This window comes from Aethalodelphis obliquidens, unplaced genomic scaffold (assembly GCF_003676395.1).
Source record: "Aethalodelphis obliquidens isolate GAN/ISIS:26980383/991018 unplaced genomic scaffold, ASM367639v1 scaffold1, whole genome shotgun sequence".
Taxonomy (NCBI): Eukaryota; Metazoa; Chordata; class Mammalia; order Artiodactyla; family Delphinidae; genus Aethalodelphis; species Aethalodelphis obliquidens.
In genome coordinates, this window is record NW_020837945.1 from 54,413,936 (window position 1) to 54,436,765 (window position 22,830).

The following is a 22,830-nucleotide window of genomic DNA, read 5'->3' on the forward strand; positions in this document are numbered from 1 at the left end:
TACTTAATTAGCTTCACAGTATTTGCCATTGTGGTGAGTAATGAAATCTAAATCTGATAAGGTGCCCCCCCACTGCAAACTACTTCAAGTAGAGACCATAACTGGATCTTCCATCTCACAACTTGCCTTGTTGCTCTTATGAAATATTGTCTCACTTCTAGTACCAAGTGTGGAAGGTTCAGTTGCTTTGAAAATCCTTTATACAATTGGTTTCTAGGCATAAGTGATACTTGTTTCAACTTATTGACCAAATGGTTTTGAAATTACGTTAAAGTGCAGGTAATTGTGCTGGTGCTTTTTGTGTTAATATTGCAGCCTTAATTGAAATGTCAGTTTAATCAACAAAAACTTATTGGGTGGCTTCAATGTACCGGGTCTTAACGATTGTTTGTGATAAATATGGTCTCAGTTCCTCAAGGTCCCCTCTCTCCAGGCAGTCATTTTTAAAACAATTTTTATATGTGTAACCTTTTAATTTTAAACCCCCAATTTAAAATGTGTTCTCTATTAGGAACAAGACATAGTCTTGCAGCTTAGTTTGCATGTGAGTGCAAATAGTTATGTGATGTTCACCAATATCTATTCTGTCATTACCAATTGAATGAGAAGTACTTAATTTTTTCCATTCTCTTCTTGTTTTTAAAATATATTCTTAAAGTAATAATTAATACAACTTTGAAGAGGTCGTTTTTTTTTAACCTGTTAAAACTTTCTCTGACTCTTCCCTTGCTTTTTGATTATTTTCTATTTGTGCATCTGGTAAGAGGACATACCTGTTTTGGGATTTGTTTTCGGTTTCTTGAATTATTTCCCAGTACTGATTGGCATTGTTGAAAAAATGGTTGAATGAGGGTTTCATATTCTCTGATGAATCTCATTAGAGCAATAATTAGTTATAAGTAATTTAAAAAATACTGTCCTAAGGATATAACCTGGGTTCTTTTCTTAAATTCGGCAGTGTGCACGATGGTGCAGTGTTGTGGACATTCACAGGCTCTAGCTTCTTCAACTGCCTGTTAGGAGACCCAGAAACAATATTATTTTTCCTTTTATCATTTTCCCTTACAAATATATGAATATAAGCCTGCATTTTTGACTAAGATATTGCTGGAAACTTCCACATGTCACTTAAACTAATAGTCATAGTTAATTAATGGACAGTCAATGTAGAGGATCACATATGTTGTCCTTCAGGTAGAGCAGAGTCAGTGCAAAGAAGAGGGGAGGACCTGGAAAGTTAAGGCAATTTTGAGTGACCTTTATAATACCCCCTCCTTTGGTTTTTGTAGGATCTGAGGCATAAGGCAGAATGCATGCATTTATTAATTGGTTCATTCCAGACTGGATGTTTTACCTAAGCACAAACATGTAAAGTCAGTTATCCCATTCTTCAGAGCAGGGATCTAAGGCTCTTTGGAGTTCGTATCTTGACCACCTCTACATTGGTGGAGCCTGGGATACTCTTGCCTGTTTGACTCTAGCATCCTTGTAGTATATACTGCTCACTTTAGACAGCTGAGAGACTAGAGATTTGAGTAAGTCAGTCAAAAATGGTAACAATAACATGTCGTGGGTCTTACGGGAGGAGTCTGCCTGTGCAGAGGTTGGGGTCAGGTTGGGGGTATTTCAGAAAAGGCTTTATGAAGTTGATAGAATTTGGTGTGGGCTTTGGTATAGGATTTAGAAGAAAGGCAAGGATAAGAGCAGATATGGAAAAGTGAGAACAATTTCAAGAACAAGAAAGTTTTACCCCAAGCCTGGGGTATTTGTATCAGAGTAACAGGAAACGATGATATAAAGGCAAAAAATCTTGGGAGACTGGCCTGAAAAGTTGGAAGTTCAGCTGTATGTCAATAAAAAGCTGTGGAATTAAATGCAATAAAATACAGCTTGAAGGGAAACCGTAATAGCCTTTCGTAAATGTTGGTATCTGTTGTCGTCAGTAGTCTAGGAGAGATTATCGCCACAAATCTCCATGGGGTCTTTAGTGATCAGTTCTTCCTCCATGTTTCTTCAAGATAAAATTAACATATTCATTCCCTTGCTTTGATTTCATCGGAAATGTATTCTTCTCCAAAGAAGATTTACCGTCATTTTCTCATGTATTACTCTGAACGGTTTTTGTTAATTATCACATCATGCTTAACAGAATTTGTATTTTTACAAGAATGTTGTGGCATCTTTCATACTACTAAGCTAGAGCAGTAGCTCATTTATCTCCACATTCTGGAGAAACAAGTGTTACACAAAAGTGATTTCTAGGTAGATGAAACTTTGCTGTTTCTTTAAACACTCTTATTTTATATATTTATCCCGGAAATTTTATGTAATATTTTGTTTAAATACTTCCTTACTTAAAAATTTCAGAATGCCTGTTAAATTTTTTCAAAATTTCAACCCATTGTTTCTCTACAAGAATAATTTTATAATCTGTAACTTGGTGAGACTTTTGTGAACAATTGAGTTACAGTCATATTTTTATCTGTATATTAAATGATTCTTAGCCCTTTTGTTCTTTTGAATTTCCTCTTTGCTTTTCCATGAGTCTTTCTTTTCGGTTCACCCTCAGCTGTCAATTGACATTTCTTTCTTCTGTCAGCCGCTTTGGACTGCCTCTAATGAAATGACTTTACTCTGTGTGGGGTTTTCTGAGTATCACTTAATTAGGGGCCCCGCCACTTTGCGGGGAGGTGGGTAGTAAAACCAAAGATTTGGGCTTCATGTTTCCCAGTACTTTTTGTTTCTGAGACATTTCCCATTCCTGTGTTCCAGATGTCAGGACTTTCTTACTATAAAAAATATTCAAGTGTTTATTTTTGAAATAATAATATCAAGTTTTGAGTATTGCTTTATTCTGCCCAGGATTCCATTATAAACATTTGACTCATTTAATCCTAAGAATAATCCCATGAGTTAGATGTTATTTTCCGAAAGCTAAGGATGAGGACACTGTGGCCCAGAGGACTTAAGTGACTTATCCAGGGCAGCAAATTAGTAGTAGTAGAGCTTGGGTTCTCATACTTGGCTTTCTCCATTCTCAGACCTTTCTGAGTTTCCACATCTATAAATGGCAATAAAGATGCCTGCCCTCACAGGGTCGAGGTAAGATGCAAATAAGGCATTGTGTGCACAGGCATGGTCTGAAGTTTAAAATGCTATACAAACGTTAGTTGTTCCTGATAAGCAAACTTATGTTTGTTTGTATTTGTTACTTCTTTACCTAGTAATCTTTTACTGTTTTTATTAGGGCCTGTTAACACGCTGAAGTGCTACTGAAATACAAAATTAGTCTTTGAAACACAAGAATCAACAAAACTAAAATGCATCATTTGCCCAACTTGGCAGATACTGTCCAATGTGATTAATAATCCCTAACAAAATAGATGTTCCATTAAGTGAGCTAACTACTTGATTTCAGAAACATCAATCCATTGTTAGTAAACACTACTATTTAAATATTCAAATCAAATAAAATTATAGGGACTTTATAAAGACCCCCATAGCTAGTGATAAAAAAAATAGACCTCATAGTGAGTGACACTGAGAATTTAAACTGAGTCTCTTAAAACTAATTTTTGGTATTGGTTTCAGATGTTAATATTTGGATTGATTCAGGGACCTAATACTCCAGTATCCTACAGTAAATCTTGATTACTTTGGAATTTGTGGTCATTCAAAGGGATGTAGGTAAAAATTAACTTTTGTACCGTTTGAAATATTGCAAATTCATGTCATAAACTATTTTTTAAAGAAAAGGTTTAAAGTGTTTAAGGAAATTACTAAAGCTAAGCGAACATATTTTTTAAAGAAAACATTTTACAATTCAAATTAGTTAACATGAATTATCTATTCATACATTTTCAGAAATGTAGATAGTTTTCTTACCCAGATCCCTATCTACCTTTTAAAATGTACCAAAATTACATTTTAAAAGAAATTCTGAGATTTTGGTACTTTTTAAATAGTGCTAACTGATTAAACTGACTTTCTCCTCCTTACCCAAATTAGGGAGTAAAATTGTCCTTTAAAAAACTTTGTATGTTGAAATGAACTGCCGTTGCCACAGTAATCCTTATAGGCAATTTAGGCAACTGTATCTGTAGCCAACTCAGTTTTTCCTTTATGACTTTTCTACAAGAGAACCAAACAATTCCCTGGTCACTTATTCAAGTCACTTTTTGAAGTGTATAGTTTTTACTGGAGTGGCTTTAACATGAAAGTTTTATAGGTTAATGTATAATTTGAAATATTTTTGTTCTGTTGGAACTGTAAACTTAATTCAATGTTCTGTCATATAAAAGTCTAATTAATTTTCTTCCTATTAAAATATCTAGTAAGAATAATTCAGATCTAAATGAGAAGTTTTAAAGTTTTGTGAGGGAAAGTTCCTAAAACTAAGGAAGTACAAATTAATGCCACTTCTCAAATATCTTCCTCTCCTCTTCCACCCTGTATAATGTGATTTCTGCCTGCCAATGTGAAAAGGTACAGCTGTCTCAAAATTCATTAGCTGTCTCAAAATTTATTATGCTAGGGACTCACTTAGCCCCCTGCAGAGTTCTAAGATTTAAAAGTGTGTTATAGCTCTTTAAAAATCAGATAATTCCTGTGTAATCTCTCCTTCATAATTCTGGTAGATTTTTTTTTATCATGGTGATATTTCACATATTTGCACCAGAATCAGCTCTCTTTATTTGTATAGATATTCCCAGGGTCCCTTATTACTGGACCTCACCAGGGTTATCATTCTCTTTCACTCTGTTGAGAAGATCTAGAATGTAATAATAGCTAGAAATACTCCTGGACTTTTTGATACATCCCCTCCCCTCCAATTAGAAACAAACAATTGGAAGACAGTTAATAAGTACATCTCTCCTTAAGGTGCTTTTTAAGATCAGATTTCCCATTCTTATAAATGATCTGCAAAAGTATGTAATGTTGAGACCCAATTTTTTAAAGATTAACATAATAGAGTGTTGTCTTTTGGTATATAGTAATGCCATTGTCATATATGAAGTAGACAGAATACTGTGGCAAAGGGTATGTATTTAATACCATTATTGAATAACAGTGATATATTATCACTGCTAATGAAATGTGGTAGTAGTTGAGGGTGGACAGAAAGGAGCCAGCATTTACTGAGCATCTTATGTAAGTCAGGATCTGTGCCTATAAGGTAAATTCACTTAGGTTATCTAATCAGTTGGAAATTTGCAAAAATAAAATAGGAATTTTTATATTAATGGGCGATTTTAAAAAATCAGTGTTTTAGCAGGAGGTTAGTTACCTAGGAGATAGGACCAGTAGCCTGTGATTGATGTTCTTGGAGGATAACTGAGCTTCCCCTCCCACCCCCAGCATGAAAGCCCTGCCTTGGGGATCTGGATGGGTGGGCCTGTCTCTTTGGTCCTTTCAGTCCTGTGCTGATGGATTTTTGCCCACATGGTTGACCAGCTTGCTAATACTTTCACTCAGCTATTTGCTTCAGACTATATATAGTCTTTTTTCATTTCTCCCTTACTCAGCTTTCTCTGTAATCCCTTTCCTAATAACCTCATCACAACAAATGATTAAGCCTTTCTGTTGTCTCTTATAGCTGAATCAGAGCAAGTGATTGATGATGAGCCCAGTTCCAAGGACAGACATCCTCACACGCTGAGGGTTCTTCCTGCCTCCGCCCTCACTTGGGGTTCATACACTGCTTGTGTTGACCTGTATGTCTTTTCATGAATTTATGGCATCTCCGTCTAAGGACAAGGGCTGTGTGTTATTCTTTTCTCTGTCTCCTACATTCTTAACCCTTTTGCTCAAATATATACTTGACTGAGCTAATGAATGTTGTTTTACATCGAGTTTAAGAATCTGCAAGGTTAAAATTGTAATACATTTATAGAGCATTGACTCTCATAGTGAATTCTCAGTCACCATTTTCCATAAAACCTCACATACTCCAGGCGTTTCTCTTGCCTTTTGTTCTTCAACACATAGGTAGCTTCCCCTTTTACGGACCCTCTGCAAAACCATTTTTCATGCCTGAGCCAGGGGAAAGTCCGTGGACCATGTATAAGAAGAAGTAACATTTTGATTACTGATTGTGGATTGTAAACAGTTTGAAGGCAGAGACTCTAATTTATGCTCTTCTAGTCCCCAGTGTCTAACCAGTGTCTGTCACCTAGTCGATCCTCACAAAGTATTGAGATGGATGTGGATGGGTGGGTAGAATAAGTGCAAGAGAAAGAGATGTTTATGGTCAGTGATTGTCTCTGCTTTATGTTATCTTCAGCACAGCTCCACATCATAAGTTAGTTTAAGCTAGCCTTTATTAATACCATCAGTGCTTTTAAAAATAGTTGATGCTGGTAATAATTCATTCATAAGAATGACAGTATTATCATTTTCATTACACATGTTGATTTTCATCAAAACAAATTGCTAAGTGATTCTTAGAAAAGGATGTAATATTTACTGGGAAAGAACTTACCTAGCAGATCGACAACATTGGAGGGGAGGAAGGGGACACCTAAGAAACAGAAGAAATCTGAAGGCTAGTGACATCCATCTGTGTAGTTCCATCTGTGAATTGGGACTTTTTTTTTTTTTTTTTTTTTGTGGTACGCGGGCCTCTCACTGTTGTGGCCTCTCCTGTTGTGGAGCACAGGCTCCAGACGTGCAGGCTCAGCGGCCATGGCTCACGAGCCCAGCCGCTCCGCACCATGTGGGATCTTCCTGGACCGGGGCACGAACCCGTGTCCCCTGCATCGGCAGGCAGACTCTCAACCACTGCACCACCAGGGAAGCCTGGGACTTTTTTCTTCAGAAACCACCGAAAGTACCCAAAACTTTTAAAATTTCTTATGACAAATATGTTAAATTGTTTGATAGTCTTTTGTTACGTTATAGAGTGGTGACCTTTGTCCAAATGACTTTTCATCTGACAGACCAGCTCGTGTGCATTTTGCTGGGACAAAATAATGATGCATGTGCCTGCTGCTTTCATCTCACCCTATCATTTGTCACTTTCCATCACCAGACAGCAGGCGAGGCTATTTGTCTGCCTCAGCTTAACATGTAAATCCCCCCATGCATGTGAATGTGCTGGGATAGAGTACCTCTTACATTACATTGATACCTCCAAATTTATTCTGTTATGTGATGGTAAATTCTAGTTTGCATCTGGCCTTGTATCCCATTTTAATTATTTCTGTAGGAAAAGTAGAACTGTATCTTACTGTTTTTTACGCTTACCTTCCTTTCTCCTGTACCTATGTATCAATATGCAGATATACAGCTTTTAGTTTAAAAAAATTGATTATTCAGAAAATCTGAATTAAGGGTGATTCTAAACCATTGACTACTAACATTGCATTATATTATTTACAGTACAATTTTCATTTATATGATTTAAAGTGAAGTGGTGGAAAAAGTTTGTTAGTTGGATTACATATACTTTTCTTACACTAAGGGTAAAGGAACCTTTTTTTTCTTTAATGAGTTAGATAAGCTCATTAAATAAACCTTTTTTTCTTTAATGAGTTAGATAAACTCATAAACTTTTGAGCTTACACTAAATTAATTTTACACACAGAGTGACCATTTTAAAAAGCAAGTTTAGGGGATTGAAAGAATTGTATTAATTAAATAAGGTATCTAGCAGTAATATAACAAAATCATTGAAGAATACATGAAAAATACATTTTATCAGATAACATAACCATTGGTAATATAACATGAATAGCAAGAAATATATTTTTGTTTAATTATCGCCAGGAAAGGGAAAGAAATGGCCAAGTTGGGGAAAAGGGAGAAAACCACAGAAAAGTGAAGGAGAAAGGAAGATATTAACAGTGAAGTTTGAAACCTCCAAATAAAGACATACAGTTTGTGATGGATTAATCTGCAACATCACACATCACAGCTCTCAGCATGTTCACTTTTGAGATCACATGTGCTCATTACAAAACCCTGGGATGTTACCAGGTGCAGCTACACTTTTTAGATGGAAGAATTGAGTCTGAGAAAGGTTGTATAATTTGCTTAATGTCCACATTAAGCAGAGGTGGGTTTTGAACCCAGGTCATCAGACTCTGCATCCAGTACTCTTTCTTCTACATGGCCTTGCATCTTCAAAGAACTAAAACGTTCTGCATCAGTTTGCCCTACTTTGTTCCCCTTCTCCCATTCGTGATCTTGGTGCTTTTATCCCACAGCTGATTACTTTGCTCTGTTAGGTGTCCCTGCATTTGCTTGTACAGTAAAGCACAGATTTAATTTTTAACATACTTAGTAAATTAAGCAGTGAGCAGAATCTAGTTACTGGCCCTGGGACTGACTCACATTTTGTAAGGTACTTGATACCTACTTTGAAATAGGTGCTGCTTTACACACCACATTATGAATAACTCCCTTTCTTTACCAAGGTCAGGTAACTTTTTGGATCCTAAAAAAAAAAGAAGAGGATTAAAAGATACAAAATGTGTTGCCTTGAACCCTCATCCCACAAATGAACTTTCTAGCAGATAAATTCATGTCCTAGCTCTAAAGCCCTGTACTGAGATTGTCATTCTTCTACAAGGAAAGAACTTACTGAAAGTGTTTTTTTCATTCATTATCTAAATAGGGGAGTAAGGTGAAGGTACTTTTTCAATCTATGTGTTAATTAAAATATGTTATCTGTTTTTTATTTATAGTATAAAGATGCATTTATGAAAGCAAATCCTGGCTACAAATGGTGTCCTACCACAAACAAGCCTGTGAAATCCCCAACATCCACTGTCAATCCACGGAAGAAACTGTGGGCCTTCCCATCTGACTCTTCAAGAGACTTGTCAAGCCCCAAGAAAGCAAAGACTGAAGAAATGCCTCAGCTTAACTTTGGGATGGCTGGTGAGTTTAGACACTAATTTCACCTGTTCTTTAAGAACAGGTCAATTCATTTAGGCAGTATTTTTAACAGATAATAGAAAGAGAGAGAAAAGCAAAATTTAACCAATAGGAAGCAATGGCAAATATGCAGCATAGCTTAAAGCTTTGGAGTATAACATACATAGAATGTGTATATATAATATAGTTAAAGAAAGGAGGTATGGACCAAGTGGTTGAGTCATTACAAATATGTGTGGATTCCTGACATTGACATTATGGAAAAGCAGACAGCAATGTGGAGATTGTCCGGAGCTCAGGGAATTTTATAATGTAACAAAACACCTTACAAACTCATTCACAGTAAGCACCTTAGTTATCTTGGATACCAAAAAAAACACAATTATGTAGATCATCTGAGGATATTAAACATCGAAACCAAGAGTATGAACAACTCTATCACAAATCTGTGATGGATCTGACAGCTGTTTCTTAGAGGGAATTTCCATCCTACCCTCTCTCTGGCCCCCATTCCTGTTACGGGCCAGGCAAATTTAACATTCCAGATGGTCCCATTTGTTATGAGACCTTAATACTCTTTGGGTGGTAAGGAATGCTACAGCATTTATTACCATGAAATAAAGCATTTATATTCACCCTGCAAATGATTCTATCTTCCATGGCTATTATAATACCGTAATCAAGAGAGGAGTTTTCCGGGATGAAATAGGGAGATTGGGCAGGATGGAAGCATTGAAGTTGGTGTTGAGCTATAGGGTTCCTGTTTCATTATTACAAGCAAATTTTCTTTAAGATGAGAGCTCTGAACAGTTTGCAAAATGGAAAGCTTGGGAATGGAAGTTAAGCAGTATTGTGATGACACTTCATTTTTTTAATAGCCAGTAGGCCTAATGAGATTTAACAGTGTAGTGTGTGATTCATGGTATAACAAAGTGTGTGGTGATGTCATATATAAATCTAAGAAATGCAGTCTGATGCAATGGCAGCATTCTGGGGGAACAAAGTCTTCAGGTGATTGTTATGTAAGTGTCTGTAGTATAATTCTAGGTGAGCTTCCAAAATGATGCTTTTGCATATTCCAGAGGAATCAGAATAGAAATCTGGCCTTGTTTTAGCTGTTACTTTGTATAATTTTAGCTTCAACCCACTTGCTAGTAGTCTTGGTGAGCTCTCTAGACTCCCCAGATTGTGTCAGTAAGAGTCTCTTATAAAACATTTTATCATCAGGACCAAATAAGAGGATATTATTACTGGCTTCTAAATAAATTCCTTTGATTAGCATTTATCTTCCATTGCTTTTTCTCCCAGCTCTAAATCTAGATTGGTCTATGTAGGTTTTTTTTTTTTTTTTTTGCACACAGTGGCTCTTCAAAAACCAAAAGTAATTGTAGATAAACTACAGAAAGCAGTGAAAGATGTCTGCCTGTAGCACCGTTTCTGACAGTTTATTAATCTACCTGTTATACCTACAAATTTAAAGTGGGACCTAGACTTCAACCAGGATATTTACAAGTCAGCTTTTATTTTTTATTTTTTAAAATTTATTTATTTAATTATTTATTTTTGGCTGTGTTGGGTCTTCGTTGCTGGACGTGGGCTTTCTTCTAGTTGTGGCGAGCAGGGTCTACTCTTCGTTGCGGTGCGCGGGCTCCTCATTGTGGTGGCTTCTCTTGTTGCAGAGCACTGGCTCTGGGCACGCGGGCTTCAGTAGTTGCGGCTCGTGGGCTCGGTAGTTGTGGCTCACGGGGCTCTAGAGCGCAGGCTCAGTAGTTGTGGTGCACGGGCTTAGTTGCTCTGCAGCATGTGGGATCTTCCCGGACCAGAGATCGAACCCGTGTCCCCTACATTGGCAGGCGGATTCTTAACCACTGTGTCACCAGGGAAGCCCCTACAAGTCAGCTTTTAAAAACAGCATTCTTTAAGCAAAATACAGGAAAGAAGGACAACAACTTTCTCACATTTATCTCATTATATATAAGGGCCTGTGACAGATGTTGGAAATCCATGATCAGAGCCCTTGTTAAGCTAGTGTATAGCGATAACATTGGTGTGATGTTCCTTTTTAACACAATGAAAGCAAATTAATTTGCCTTTAATTGAAACATGGTGCTTAGCTGTTTAAATCTAGGGGATACTTTAGGGCTTTTAGAGGCCAGTTTATGCTTTTCCTCAGCATGGAATCTCATTTTGCTTTGTTTTCCCAATAGTCCTTGTCACATGACATTTTGCATTTTGAATAACCCCAAAGCAGTCAAGTGTATAATTTCCAAGGAGGGAAAGCTATGTAGAATTTAATTTAGTAGAAGCCCTCTCGGTGAAGGGAAAGCAGCTATTTATATAAATATATTTTTGATATATCCAAATAACATTATATAAATTAATATAAAAGATGATGATTTCTTGTCTGTGTTTTAGTGTCTATACAGCAAAGTCATATTGGTATATAAGTTAAATAAATTATCATGGAAGTATGTTCCTATTTTACTTTATAATTTGAACTAACACATTTTTATCTTTATTAGAATGCAATTATGCACTAACACATTTTTATCTTTATTAGAATGCAATTATGCAAGACTCCTGATCTCTAGACTGGCAGCTGCAAAAGTATTTAGCTGCCCAAAGAACCAAAGTACACCTTTACTTTCTGCTAAATTCATTTCTCTCTCCTGATTTTTATTTGCCAGTAGATTTACGTGTCTCTTTTAGCAGCCAAAATAGTTCATAAACTTAACATTTAATTAAGGATGGGCTCTTAAAACAACAACAGAGAGCCTTATTTCAGCAAACCAGCTCATGTTCCTCTGTGTATTCCTGCGTGGCTACCTTCCAATATGGAGGTGTTTTGTGACCACCTGATTGTTTGGTGACATATTTTCCCCTCTACTAAGCCGTTCCTTCCTTCCTTCCTTCCTTCCTTTCTTCCTTCCTTCCTCCCTCCCTTCCTTCCTTCCTTCCCCTCAGATTCTTTTTTCAAAAAAATATATATTTTTTAATTTGACTATATGTAAGATGTGGTCAGAGTTGCTTCATGAGTTCCTGAGACAGATTGTATTCAAAGATGTACTTAAGGGCATATCTTTAAACGAAAAAAATCAAAAAAGAAAGAAAAGAGAAGACACCTTAATGTCTTCAGGCAACACTATGCCCGGTCCTCATTTTGAATTGTAGAGAGATTACTAAAATAAAAAGTGCATTTATTGAGGACCAATATGCACTGGGATAAGCACTGACTTAGACAGTTTCAGATATGTTAGTTCATTGAAGTTCTGAAATTTAATTCATTTAAGACAAACTTAAAGTCTGTAGGTTTCTTATTGTCTGTACTTCCCCTGTTTAGATATAATCCTGGGTCATAGATCTACCAGTTTGCTTTCATTTTCTCTTTCTTTTTCTGTTGATTATTGAAGGAATGAAAACAAAGACCTTTGGTAGTATAAAAAGGGTTCATTTTCAATGTTAAAGGTATTTCGAGGCCTTTCAAGGAAGGGCCTAACTGTACCCCTAAGATTTAAGATGTTATAAATATATCATTGTTTAATTTAAATTTGTTTTTGAAAGTTTTAAAGAAAGAATATTTGAACAAAGCCCACTAGATTTTTGGAGTCCCCTTTGTAAAATACCTCCCTGTTCTCTAGTTCCTCTGATGGCCTTGTTCTTTTTTATCAGCCTGATATCATGTGGCAGAAATAACAATTTGAGAATAACAATCTCAAGTTTCTTAGAAGACAAGTAGAAGCACTCTTTCGTTTAAAAAAAAAAATCCATCCAGACTCCCCATGCAGTAAGGAAAGAAGCATCACATTAGGAGATAATTCATGTTATAAACAGCTGTGGTATTGAAGAAGGTATTTTGTTGGAATGGTGGACAACAGTGGTATTTAAAAAGCTCACAAAAGTATGAGTACTAAGCACATGTACCCCGGGTTTTTCCTTCATAAAGAGTTTCAGAAGTTTTCTGTAATAAGGTACATGTGGTTCTGTTGGATTTCTGATTGCTAGTCTTCGTGAGTATTCTTTTTCGACTCTGGATTATATGTACTTCATGGTTATGAATTGACGATTTACTTGTTTTTGACTTATTTAGATCCTACTCAGATGGGAGGCCTGAGCATGCTGCTTTTAGCTGGAGAACATGCTCTTGGTACACCCGAGGTAAGTGGTCCCTCATCCGTCTCCACTCTGCACCTGCTGCGGGTTGAGAACACAGACATTTGTGTTCTGTTCACACTGTTAGTTCTACAGTTTCACTTTTTACAGCTCATGAATAAACTCTGCTTTTAATGGTTTTCATTAAGATCTCTATGTGCATTATATTGTGCCTTGAGGGTAACAGAGTGGGGTACATAAACCCAAAAGGACACAAACACAAGTCAGGTGCAGATTTTGAGGTTCCCTGAGCATAGGAATAAGACTTGCAATGTACAGATAATTAGCATTTGCCATGACTGTGTCATGGGGTCCATAGGGTGGATCCTATGATTCATTCATTCTATTCATAACATTCTCTGCTTTTGTGATGTTCTCATTAGACTTGCTAGTGAAAAGATGAGAGTTAAAAAAAGCATGAAACTGTCAGTCCCTCTGGTACCTAAATAAATACAAACTCCTGTTTTTGAAAATCAGGAAACATGGCATTCCAAGATTGCTTATTTTTTAAAATGGAAAATGAAAAAGGACCCAGGCCCTTATGACCTTGGTTTCATTTTTTATTCCCTTGTATTTTTATTGGGCTGTTTTTGCTAAATATTTTTAAGTAGGGTTTTGATAGGCAGGTAGTATCCGGTAGCCATGCATAGTTTGCATTTGTGGAATTCCTCTATTTTCCAGACCCATTTAACAGAGGCCAGATGCAGTGACCTGCAGATCATATTATTTTACCAAACTCAGGTCCTTGAGCTGGAAGTTTTTCAATCCCCAACCAGAGTTGCTATTTAGGACAAAATAGCAATTTTATTGCATATATATATATTTTTTTCTTTCTTTCTTTTGTTTTTTAAGTCGTGTGCGTGCTATATGGATTACAGTTGAAGTCTATTCAGATAATCATTTTAGAGGATACCACATAAGATATTTACATCACAAAAGGTTTTTATCATTTACAGTTTATATTTGGGATCCATAGTAGTTGACCATATGTTCAATTTGATTTAACTTTTTATTTCTGTTCAATTCAGTGTAGCAATAAATGTGTAAATTTGGTGGACTGGTAGTTGTTTACATTGTACTAATCTTTAGCTAGAAAAAGTAAACATGGCACTTTGTACCTTTGCATACTCATTATTCAGCATGTTTGTACTTCCTCACACAATAGCCTTCTCTGGCATCATTTTACTTTCTAACACATGGATGCTCCCTAATAGCAAGCAGACTAACGCTCACTTGGGTGTAGAGTATCCCAAGCATGTTCCCACAGGTGAATGTCGGAGTAATAATGCACATTTGACCTTTCAACACGGTCTGACTCATGATTTCCAAGAATACACTATATTGTGAGAGTTAGTATCATCTTTTCTAACAGATTAGATAATAATGGAGTTTTCTTCCCAATGTCTATTAGCATTCCTTTTAACTTTCAGGAAAAAATGTAAACAAATAAACATCTAAGACTTACAGATAGATGCTATCTATCTGTAAATGCTAGTCAAAGAAAGGAATACTTATTTTTCTTTGATTAAAGTTTCTCTCTTAGGCTCTTTTTAGTGAATAGCTCTTCTCACAGCTTTTAAGGACAGCAGAGTTTGACACAAGCAGTTTAAACCATGCATTGGTCAGCCTTCCATTTCTGATGAAGGGGAACTGGTTTTTTTTGTTTGTTTGTTTGTTTTACATCTTTATTGGAGTATAATTGCTTTACAATGGTGTGTTAGTTTCTGCTTTATAACAAAGTGAATCAGTTATACATCTACATATGTTCCCATATCTCTTCCCTCTTGTGTCTCCCTCCCTCCCACCCTCCCTATCCCACCCCTCCAGGCGGTCACAAAGCACCGAGCTGATCTCCCTGTGCTATGCGGCTGCTTCCCACTAGCTATCTACCTTACGTTTGGTAGTGTATGTGTCCGTGCCTCTCTCTCGCTTTGTCACACCTTACCCTTCCCCCTCCCCATATCCTCAAGTCCATTCTCTAGTAGGTCTGTGTCTTTATTCCTGTCTTACCCCTAGGTTCTTTATGACATTTCTTTCCTTAAATTCCATATATAACTGTTTTGAAAATTCTCAAGCTAAAGAAATAAAGTTAAATGGCTTAAAGAAGTAAACCGTACAGGAGAAGGGAATTTATGCTAAGGAAGAAGTTGCCAGCACTTAGGTCTTTAAGAACCACTTCTAAGAATACAACTCTTTCTTCATAATCTCTACTTTTCATCTCAGATATATTTAGGTCATTATTGAAAATAATCTTGAGATACTGAAATAATAAAGCAGCAAAATTTGTATAAAATAATGCTGTCTCTAAATATAATTAGTTTGAGAGTTTATGTCATAGGTATCAGTAGATTTCATTTAGCACCTAATTTCTATGCAATGTCTTATTTCAAATATGTAGACATGGTCATAGAACTTTAGGGGCTTATGTACATTGGCAGATGACAAATACAGTGAATACATATATTTTTAAAAGAAAATTATAAATATAATGAGATAAGGAGAGAAGTACAGAAATTTCATGCTTCTGACATTTGGAACAATTACTATGAAGTCTGTTTATACTATTAGGTAGGACCAGTCAAATAAAGTGACATTTTACAAAACTTCTGCCACAGAGGAGGTCTTATCGTAATGGCTTTTTAAAATGCCACGAGAAAATTCTTATTCTGAAATATTTTATTTAAAGGGAGATTTTCCTTTGTTCAATAGTCTAAAACCTAATCACATAGAAAAAGTCCTCAAAAGTCTATTTTTTTAACATAGAAAATTTAATATAGGTAATAGCTTTATTTTTAAAAACAGTTCTAGAAGGTAGAGAGGCTTGCTGTTACGGGAACAGTAAAATTCCAGGTTAAAAGCTTCTTTGGCCTGTACAATTTCCCAGATCTACATGTGATGTGCTCTTAGGGTTTTCAGAGAGAAATTATATGTTCTTGAGATAGCAGTGAACAAATAATAACAAGCAAAATGTCTGAGTTTTCTCCTTTTTTTCTCAGTCTTCTGATTAACTCTGAATCTGCCACAATAGATTTTTGGCGTTATCAGGTCAACATTTTTATATGCTACTGTTATTAAGCCAAGCTTGGTTCTGTAATTTGTGTCTCTGATGAATAAAAGGGATAAAAATTGAACTTATAGTTTGTTTGTTTCTTTTTCACATAAATGATCAGTCCTGTATTTTCTTTATACCCAGAGTACATTGAAATGCATTACATATTTGGGATAAATTTTAAAAAGCAGTGTTTGTTATTAAAGAGTTTATGGATTAAAGAAGCAAAATAAATGTATACGCATACCTCATTTTATTGCAGATATTGCATTTTTTACAAACTGAAGGTTTATGGCAACCCTGTATCCAGCAGGTCTATTGGCAACATTTTTTCAGCAGTATTACTCACTTCATATCTCTGTGTCACATTTTGTTAATTCTTGCAGTATTTCAGACTTTTCCTTATTATTATATTTGTTATGGTGGTCTGTGATCAGCGATCTTTAATGTTACTATTGTAATTTGGGGAGGGGGTGCTACAAATCACACCCATATGAGACAGCGAACTTAACTGATAAAGGTTGTGTGTGTTCTGACTGCTCCACCAACCAGCAGTCCCCCCCTCCCCCTCATCTCTCTCCCTCTCCTCAGGCCTCTCTATTCCCTGAGACACAACAATGTTGAAATTAAATCAGTTAATCACTCTACACTGGTCTCTTAAGTGTTCAAGTGAAAGGAAGAGTCACATGTCTCTCATTTTAAATCGAAAGCTAGAAATGATCAAGCTTAGTGAGGAAGGCATGTTGAAAGCCGGGGAAGGCTGAAAGTGAGCCCTCTTGCGCCAAACAGCCAAGGTGTGAATGCAAAGGAAAAGTTCTTGAAGGAAATTAAAAGTACTGTTCCGTTTAACACCCAAATGATAAGAATGGGAAACAGTCTTATTGCTGATATGGAGAAGTTTTAGTGGTCTGGTTAGAAGATCAAACCAGACACAACATTCCCTTAAGCCAAAGCCTAATCCAGAGCAAGGTCGTAACTCTGTTCAATTCTGTGAAGGCTGAGAGAGGTGAGGAAGCTGCAGAAGAGAAGTTTGAAGCCAGCGGAGGCTGGTTCATGAGCTTTAAGAAAAGGTGCCATCTCCATAACATCAAAGGGCAAGGTGAAGCAGCAAGTGCTGATGTAGGAGCTGCAGCAAGTTATCCCAAAGATCTAGCTAAGATACCTCATGAAGGTGGCTACACGGAACACCAGATTTTCAGTGTAGATGAAACAGCCTTCTACTGGAAGAAGATGCCATCTAGGGCTTTCATATCTAGGGAGGAGAAGTCAATGTCTGACTTCCAGGCTTCAAAAGACAAACCCACTCTCTTGTTGGGGACTAATGCAGCTGGTGACTTAAATTGAAATCAGTGCTCATTTACCATTCGGAAGATCCTAGGTCCCTCAAGAGTTAGGCTAAACCAACTCTGCCTGTGCTGTATAAGTGGAACAGCAAAACCTGGATGACAGCGTATCTGTTTATAACAGTTTACTGAATATTTTAAACCCGCTGTTGTGACCTACTGCTTAGAAAAGAAGATTCCTTTTAAAATATTACTGCTCATTGGCAATGCACTTGGTCATCCAAGAGCTCTGAGGTAGATGCACAACGAGACTAATGTTTTCATGCCTACTAACACATCCATTCTGCCACCCATGGAACAAGGAGTCTCTTCGACTTTCAAGTCTTATTATTTAAGAAATACATTTTGTAAGGCTGTAGCTGCCATATATAGTGATTCCTCTGATGGATCTGGGCAAAGTCAGTTAGTTGAAAACCTCCTGGAAAGGATTCACCATCCTAGATGCCATTAAGAATGTTTGCGTTTCATTGGAAGAGATCTAAATATCAACATTAAGGGAATTCCCTGGCGGTCCAGTGGTTAGGACTTGGCGCTTTCACTGCCAAGGCCTGGGTTCGATCCCTGGTCGGGGAACTAAGATCCCAAAAGCTGTGCAGTGCGGCCAAAAAAATAAAAAACAAACAAAAACATAAACATTAACAGGAGTTGGGAAAAAGTTGATTCCAACCATCATGGATGACATTGAGGGGTTCAAGATTTGCATGGAGGGGCTTCCCTGGTGGCACAGTGGTTGAGAGTCCACCTGCCGATGTAGGGGACACGGGTTTGTGCCCCGGTCCGGGAAGATCCCACATGCCGCGGAGTGGCTGGGCCCGTGAGCCATGGCCACTGAGCCTGCGCGTCCGGAGCCTGTGCTCCGCAGTGGGAGAGGCCACAACAGTGAGAGGCCCGCGTACCACAAAAAAAAAAAAAAAAAAAAAAAAAGACTTGCATGGAGGAAGTAACTACAGATGTGGTGGAAATAGCAAGAGAACTAGAATTAGGAGCTGAAGATGTGACTGAATTGCTTCAATCTCATGATAAAACTTTAACAGATGGGGAGTTGCTTCTAATGGAGCAAAGAAAGTGGTTTCTTGAGCTGGAATCTACTCCTGGTGAAGATGCTATGAAGATTGTTGAAATGATGAGAAAGGATTTACAGTGTGACATAAATTTAATTGATAAGCAGTGGCAGGGTTTGAGAGGATTGACTCCAATTTTGAAAGAAGTTCTGCTGTGGGTAAAATGGTATCAAACAACATTGCATGCTGTAGAGAAATCGTTCATGAAAGGAAGAGTCAATTAATGTGACAAACTTCATTGTTGTCTTATTTTAAGAAATTGTCACAGCCTCTCTAACTTTCATCTACCACCAACCACCCTGACCAGTCAGCAGCCATCAATGTCGAGGCAAGACCCTCCATCAGAAAAAGGATGACTCACTGAAGGCTCAGATGATAGCATTTTTTAGCAATAAGGCATTGTAAAATTAAAGCATGTCCTTTTTTTTTTTTTAGGTATAATGTTATTGTACACTTAATAGACTGCATTATAGTGTAAACATAACTTATATGCTCTGGAAAACCAAAAACTTTGTGAGACTAGCTTTATTGCAATATTCACTTTTGATTGTGGTGGTCTGGAACCGGACCCGCCGTATCTCCGAGGTTTGCCTGTATTGAGCAACGCAGCCATCAGGGAGTGACACCCTACACCCCCCCACACACACACTCAAAATAGCAGCCTAAGCTTGTCTCTACTGACACCCAGTGAAATGTAAGCATAGAAGTCTTATTAGGAAATAACCCCATAATAGTGAAGGAAATGGAAATGAGTGTTTCCAATGAATATGAGATTTTAGCAAACAGAAGCTGAAAAACAAATGAAGCTTTTTAATTAAGAAAATATGGTATAAGCTTAAAATATGCTAACCAGGGGGCTATGGAGAGCCAGTCCATTCTACAGTGTCTAGCAGCTTAAGTGAACACTTTTCCTTTTTACTTTAAAAGAACAAGAAAGAAAAAATAGAAGAAATAAAAGTAATAATGTTCACATCAAACTCTGGGAAGAGCTAAAGAGAAGGCAGTTAGTTACATTGAGTTAAGCCTTTATGATTCATATTGGTGAGTTACTATCTGAAGATGAAAATGTAATAAATAAAGTATAAGTATTTGATCTAGAATTTCTAGAAGTAATCTTCAGGACTGAAAATTTCTATAGTGTTATATTTTTAACTTATTTTAATAAAAATGTAAAGCTAAATTAAATTTAAAAAATAAAGGCAGGGAGTGATACATTTCAGAAATGGAAGGGGAGATTATTCAACACATAATAATATAGAACAGCTTGGAATAATATTGGAAAGGTTGACATTTCAGTATTGGACCTAAGTGAGCACCAGAAAGTCATCTGGCTACAACAGAAAAGATGGTTTAGGAAATAAAAGAAAATAAGAAAAGTTAGGCAGAGTAATCTTGGCTGATGAAAAGGTGTGATGGTATCAATATCTATTTAGTTGAATGAATGAACTGAAGGCAAACTTTCAGGTGTTCGGGAAGTAATATTAGACCTGGGTCTGTGATTTCAGAATGCCTAGTTCTTTTGTTGGAATGAAGAGATACGACAGTAGAGTTACGATCAAGCCACGTTTTTCTTTGCCTTCCATCCTGTAAAATGGAACTATTAATACCCACTTGTTTTTCTTTTTCTGACTTACTTCACTCTGTATAACAGACTCTAGGTCCATCCCACCTCACTACAAACAACTCAATTTCGTTTCTTTTTATATACACTATCAGATGTAAAACCGATAGCTAGTGGGAAGCAGCCGGATAGCACAGGGAGCATAGCACAGGGAGATCAGCTTGGTGCTTTGTGACCACCTAGAGGGGTGGGATAGGGAGAGTGGGAGGGAGGGAGATGCAAGAGGGAGGAGATATGGGAACATATGTATATGTATAACTGATTCACTTTGTTATAAAGCAGAAACTAACACACCATTGTAAAGCAATTATACTCCAATAAAGATGTTAAAAAAATAATAATAATACCCACTTGCTTTTAACTCCCAAGACATCTATGAAGATTAATTAAATAAAACCTGTAAGGCATTTTCACCTCTCCTGAAAAGCATTCTTGTAGGTACCTAGTATTATTACCATAATTTATTCTTGGTATTTCATACTTAACTTGAAAGCTTATATTATGTCAGGCTATTACTCCTACAGGCTATGGTATGTTTTACTAGCAGCGTATTCACATTGAGCAAATAATCTGTTCAAGATTGTGTAGCTATGAAGTGACAGAATTAGGATTTGAACCCAGGGGGACTAGCTTCAGTCTTCATATAGCCTACAGGGACCTTTGTGATTCGGTCCCCACCCACCTGACCTCAACTCGGGCCACTTATACAGTGGTGTCTGCACCCTTACGCAGCCATTTCATGAGTGCTTTCTGGGGACCAAGTACTGTACTAAGCACTTACACTGATTATCTCATTTCATCCTTCCATGAGCCTTAAGAGGTTGATTTATTATTCAACATTTCATAAATGAGGAAACTAGGCTAGAGAGGTTAAATAGCCTGTCTAAGGTCATAGAGCAAGAAAGTCATTATACTAGGATTTAAACCTGTATATTTTCCATTAAGCAATGAGGTGGGTGAAATCTAAGATAGAGAAAAGGTGATAATACCAATACTTGTTAATTAATATGTCTATATTTAAAACACTGTGAGTTTTAAATTTAAAACAAATACAGATTTTTGATAAAATTGAAAGTTTTCCCCTTTCTTATAATATCTGATATCAGTGAAGTGGGGAAAATTATTTTACTGCCTGTTGGTACATTTGAGCTAGTTTGACATGTGCCTCTCTTAGGCTACTATATTTGACTACTCCAGGATGCCTAAATCCACTGAATTCCAACCCTACCCCCAACTCTTGCCCCCTTCTCACTGAAGCTGTTAATTTCCCTTCTCACAGTTTTATAGCTTTTAAACATATTTTGTGAGGAAATACTATACTTAAATTTTACATTAAATAGGCTCTTTGAGCTTTCTCAACTCCGGGTAGAAACCTCTCCTTTTCATGTCACTCCTCACTGCCCACTTTGGCTGGAACTGCCCATCCAGCCCAGCCTCTTCCATCTCTCTGCAGTGGGGCTCAAAGCCCGGAGAATCAAGTCCTTCTACCCAACCAGATTGACAAGCATTTGTCCTCGTTGAGTTCCTAGGCTGCATTGCTCAAGACAGTGGTGAACTCACATGAGCTCTTCCGTCTCCCAGAGGTGGTGGGAAGGGGTAGTGGGGAAGGTGGGCAACAAGTGAGCGGGAAGAGAAAGAGGAGAATAGAGAACAAGAAGGTAAACGAGAAGGGTGGTACTGTTGCTGCTGCGTTGTCGTTGAGAGCACGTTTGTATACACGACTGCATTCTGTTCTCACAGTGTCCTGTGAAGACGTCAGTAGCATTGTTACCTGTTTCATCAAATGAGGAAACTGAGGCAGGAAGATGCTATGGTTTGTCTCAACTACTATAGCAGTTTGTAGAGGTGACCTGGAGTCTGTCCTGGACTTCCATCCTAGTGCTCTGCCACACGGCTTAGAATGTTAGGAAACTTGACTCTGGTAGCCCTGGCGCCTTGAGAAAAACCAGGGACTTATCCTTCCTCTCTGCCAAATGACTTGACTTACATTCTAATTTTGAGGCGCTCACAACTCTATGCGGTGCTGTTGGGTTGCGCTCCTCAGGGTGGCCCCGCTGTCTCTCAACTGCAGCCCAGTCCTGGTGTCCGCCAGTCAGGTGCGCTGCTTTAGTCCTCAGGTGCTCCTTTACCTCATTTAGGTTTAATTAAGAGTGGCTTCATTTTAGTCCTTAAGTAGGTTTTGAAGGACTAACTTGTATGTAATATACTTACGTTGAATTCACCTGTGTTTAAAAGCTCACGTCCATTTCAGAGCTTCATTTAACATCTCATATTAAATGCAAATTAAGTGATCACTCAGGTCCTCCATTATAGAAGGATACCTGGCAAAAGCTGCCAATTGTAGGAAAGCCTGGGCCAGGCTGAATGAGGGTGAGAATCAGATCACTGGGCCTTGGAGTCACACGGGATCTTTGTCCTTGAACTCTGAAATGGAATCCTCTACCCCCAACCCCTCTCCTCCAGAAGAAGACAACCCCGCCTTCCACCACTGCCTAAACAGTCTTCCTTCTCTCGTATTCACTCTTTTGGTGAAAGGGTTTAACTTACCTTAGGAACACTGGCACTGACTGACCCCTCTCCCTCTGCCCTGACACCTTTCCAGGCAATTACTGAGCCCTGGCAAATGCCATCTCTGATTTAATTGGGGCCCCGCATCTCAGCTGGTTTATTTCCTTAACCTTCTATTTGGTCTCTTGCCTCCAGTCACTCCCCAGCCAAGGTCATCCT

The 22,830-nt window shown here is 37.5% G+C and overlaps 1 protein-coding gene across 9 annotated transcripts in view; it reads left to right on the top strand.

Annotated features, from left to right (window-relative positions):
- Positions 1-22,830, top strand: part of BBX (BBX high mobility group box domain containing) — a 282,218-nt gene that overhangs the window by 188,620 nt on the left and 70,768 nt on the right. For all 9 annotated transcript variants that reach the window (XM_027104049.1, XM_027104073.1, XM_027104053.1 and 6 more), the window contains 2 exons: positions 8,688-8,883; positions 12,968-13,035. In XM_027104049.1, the coding sequence (XP_026959850.1) occupies positions 8,688-8,883; positions 12,968-13,035 (264 nt within the window). The remainder of the gene's footprint in view (positions 1-8,687; positions 8,884-12,967; positions 13,036-22,830) is intronic.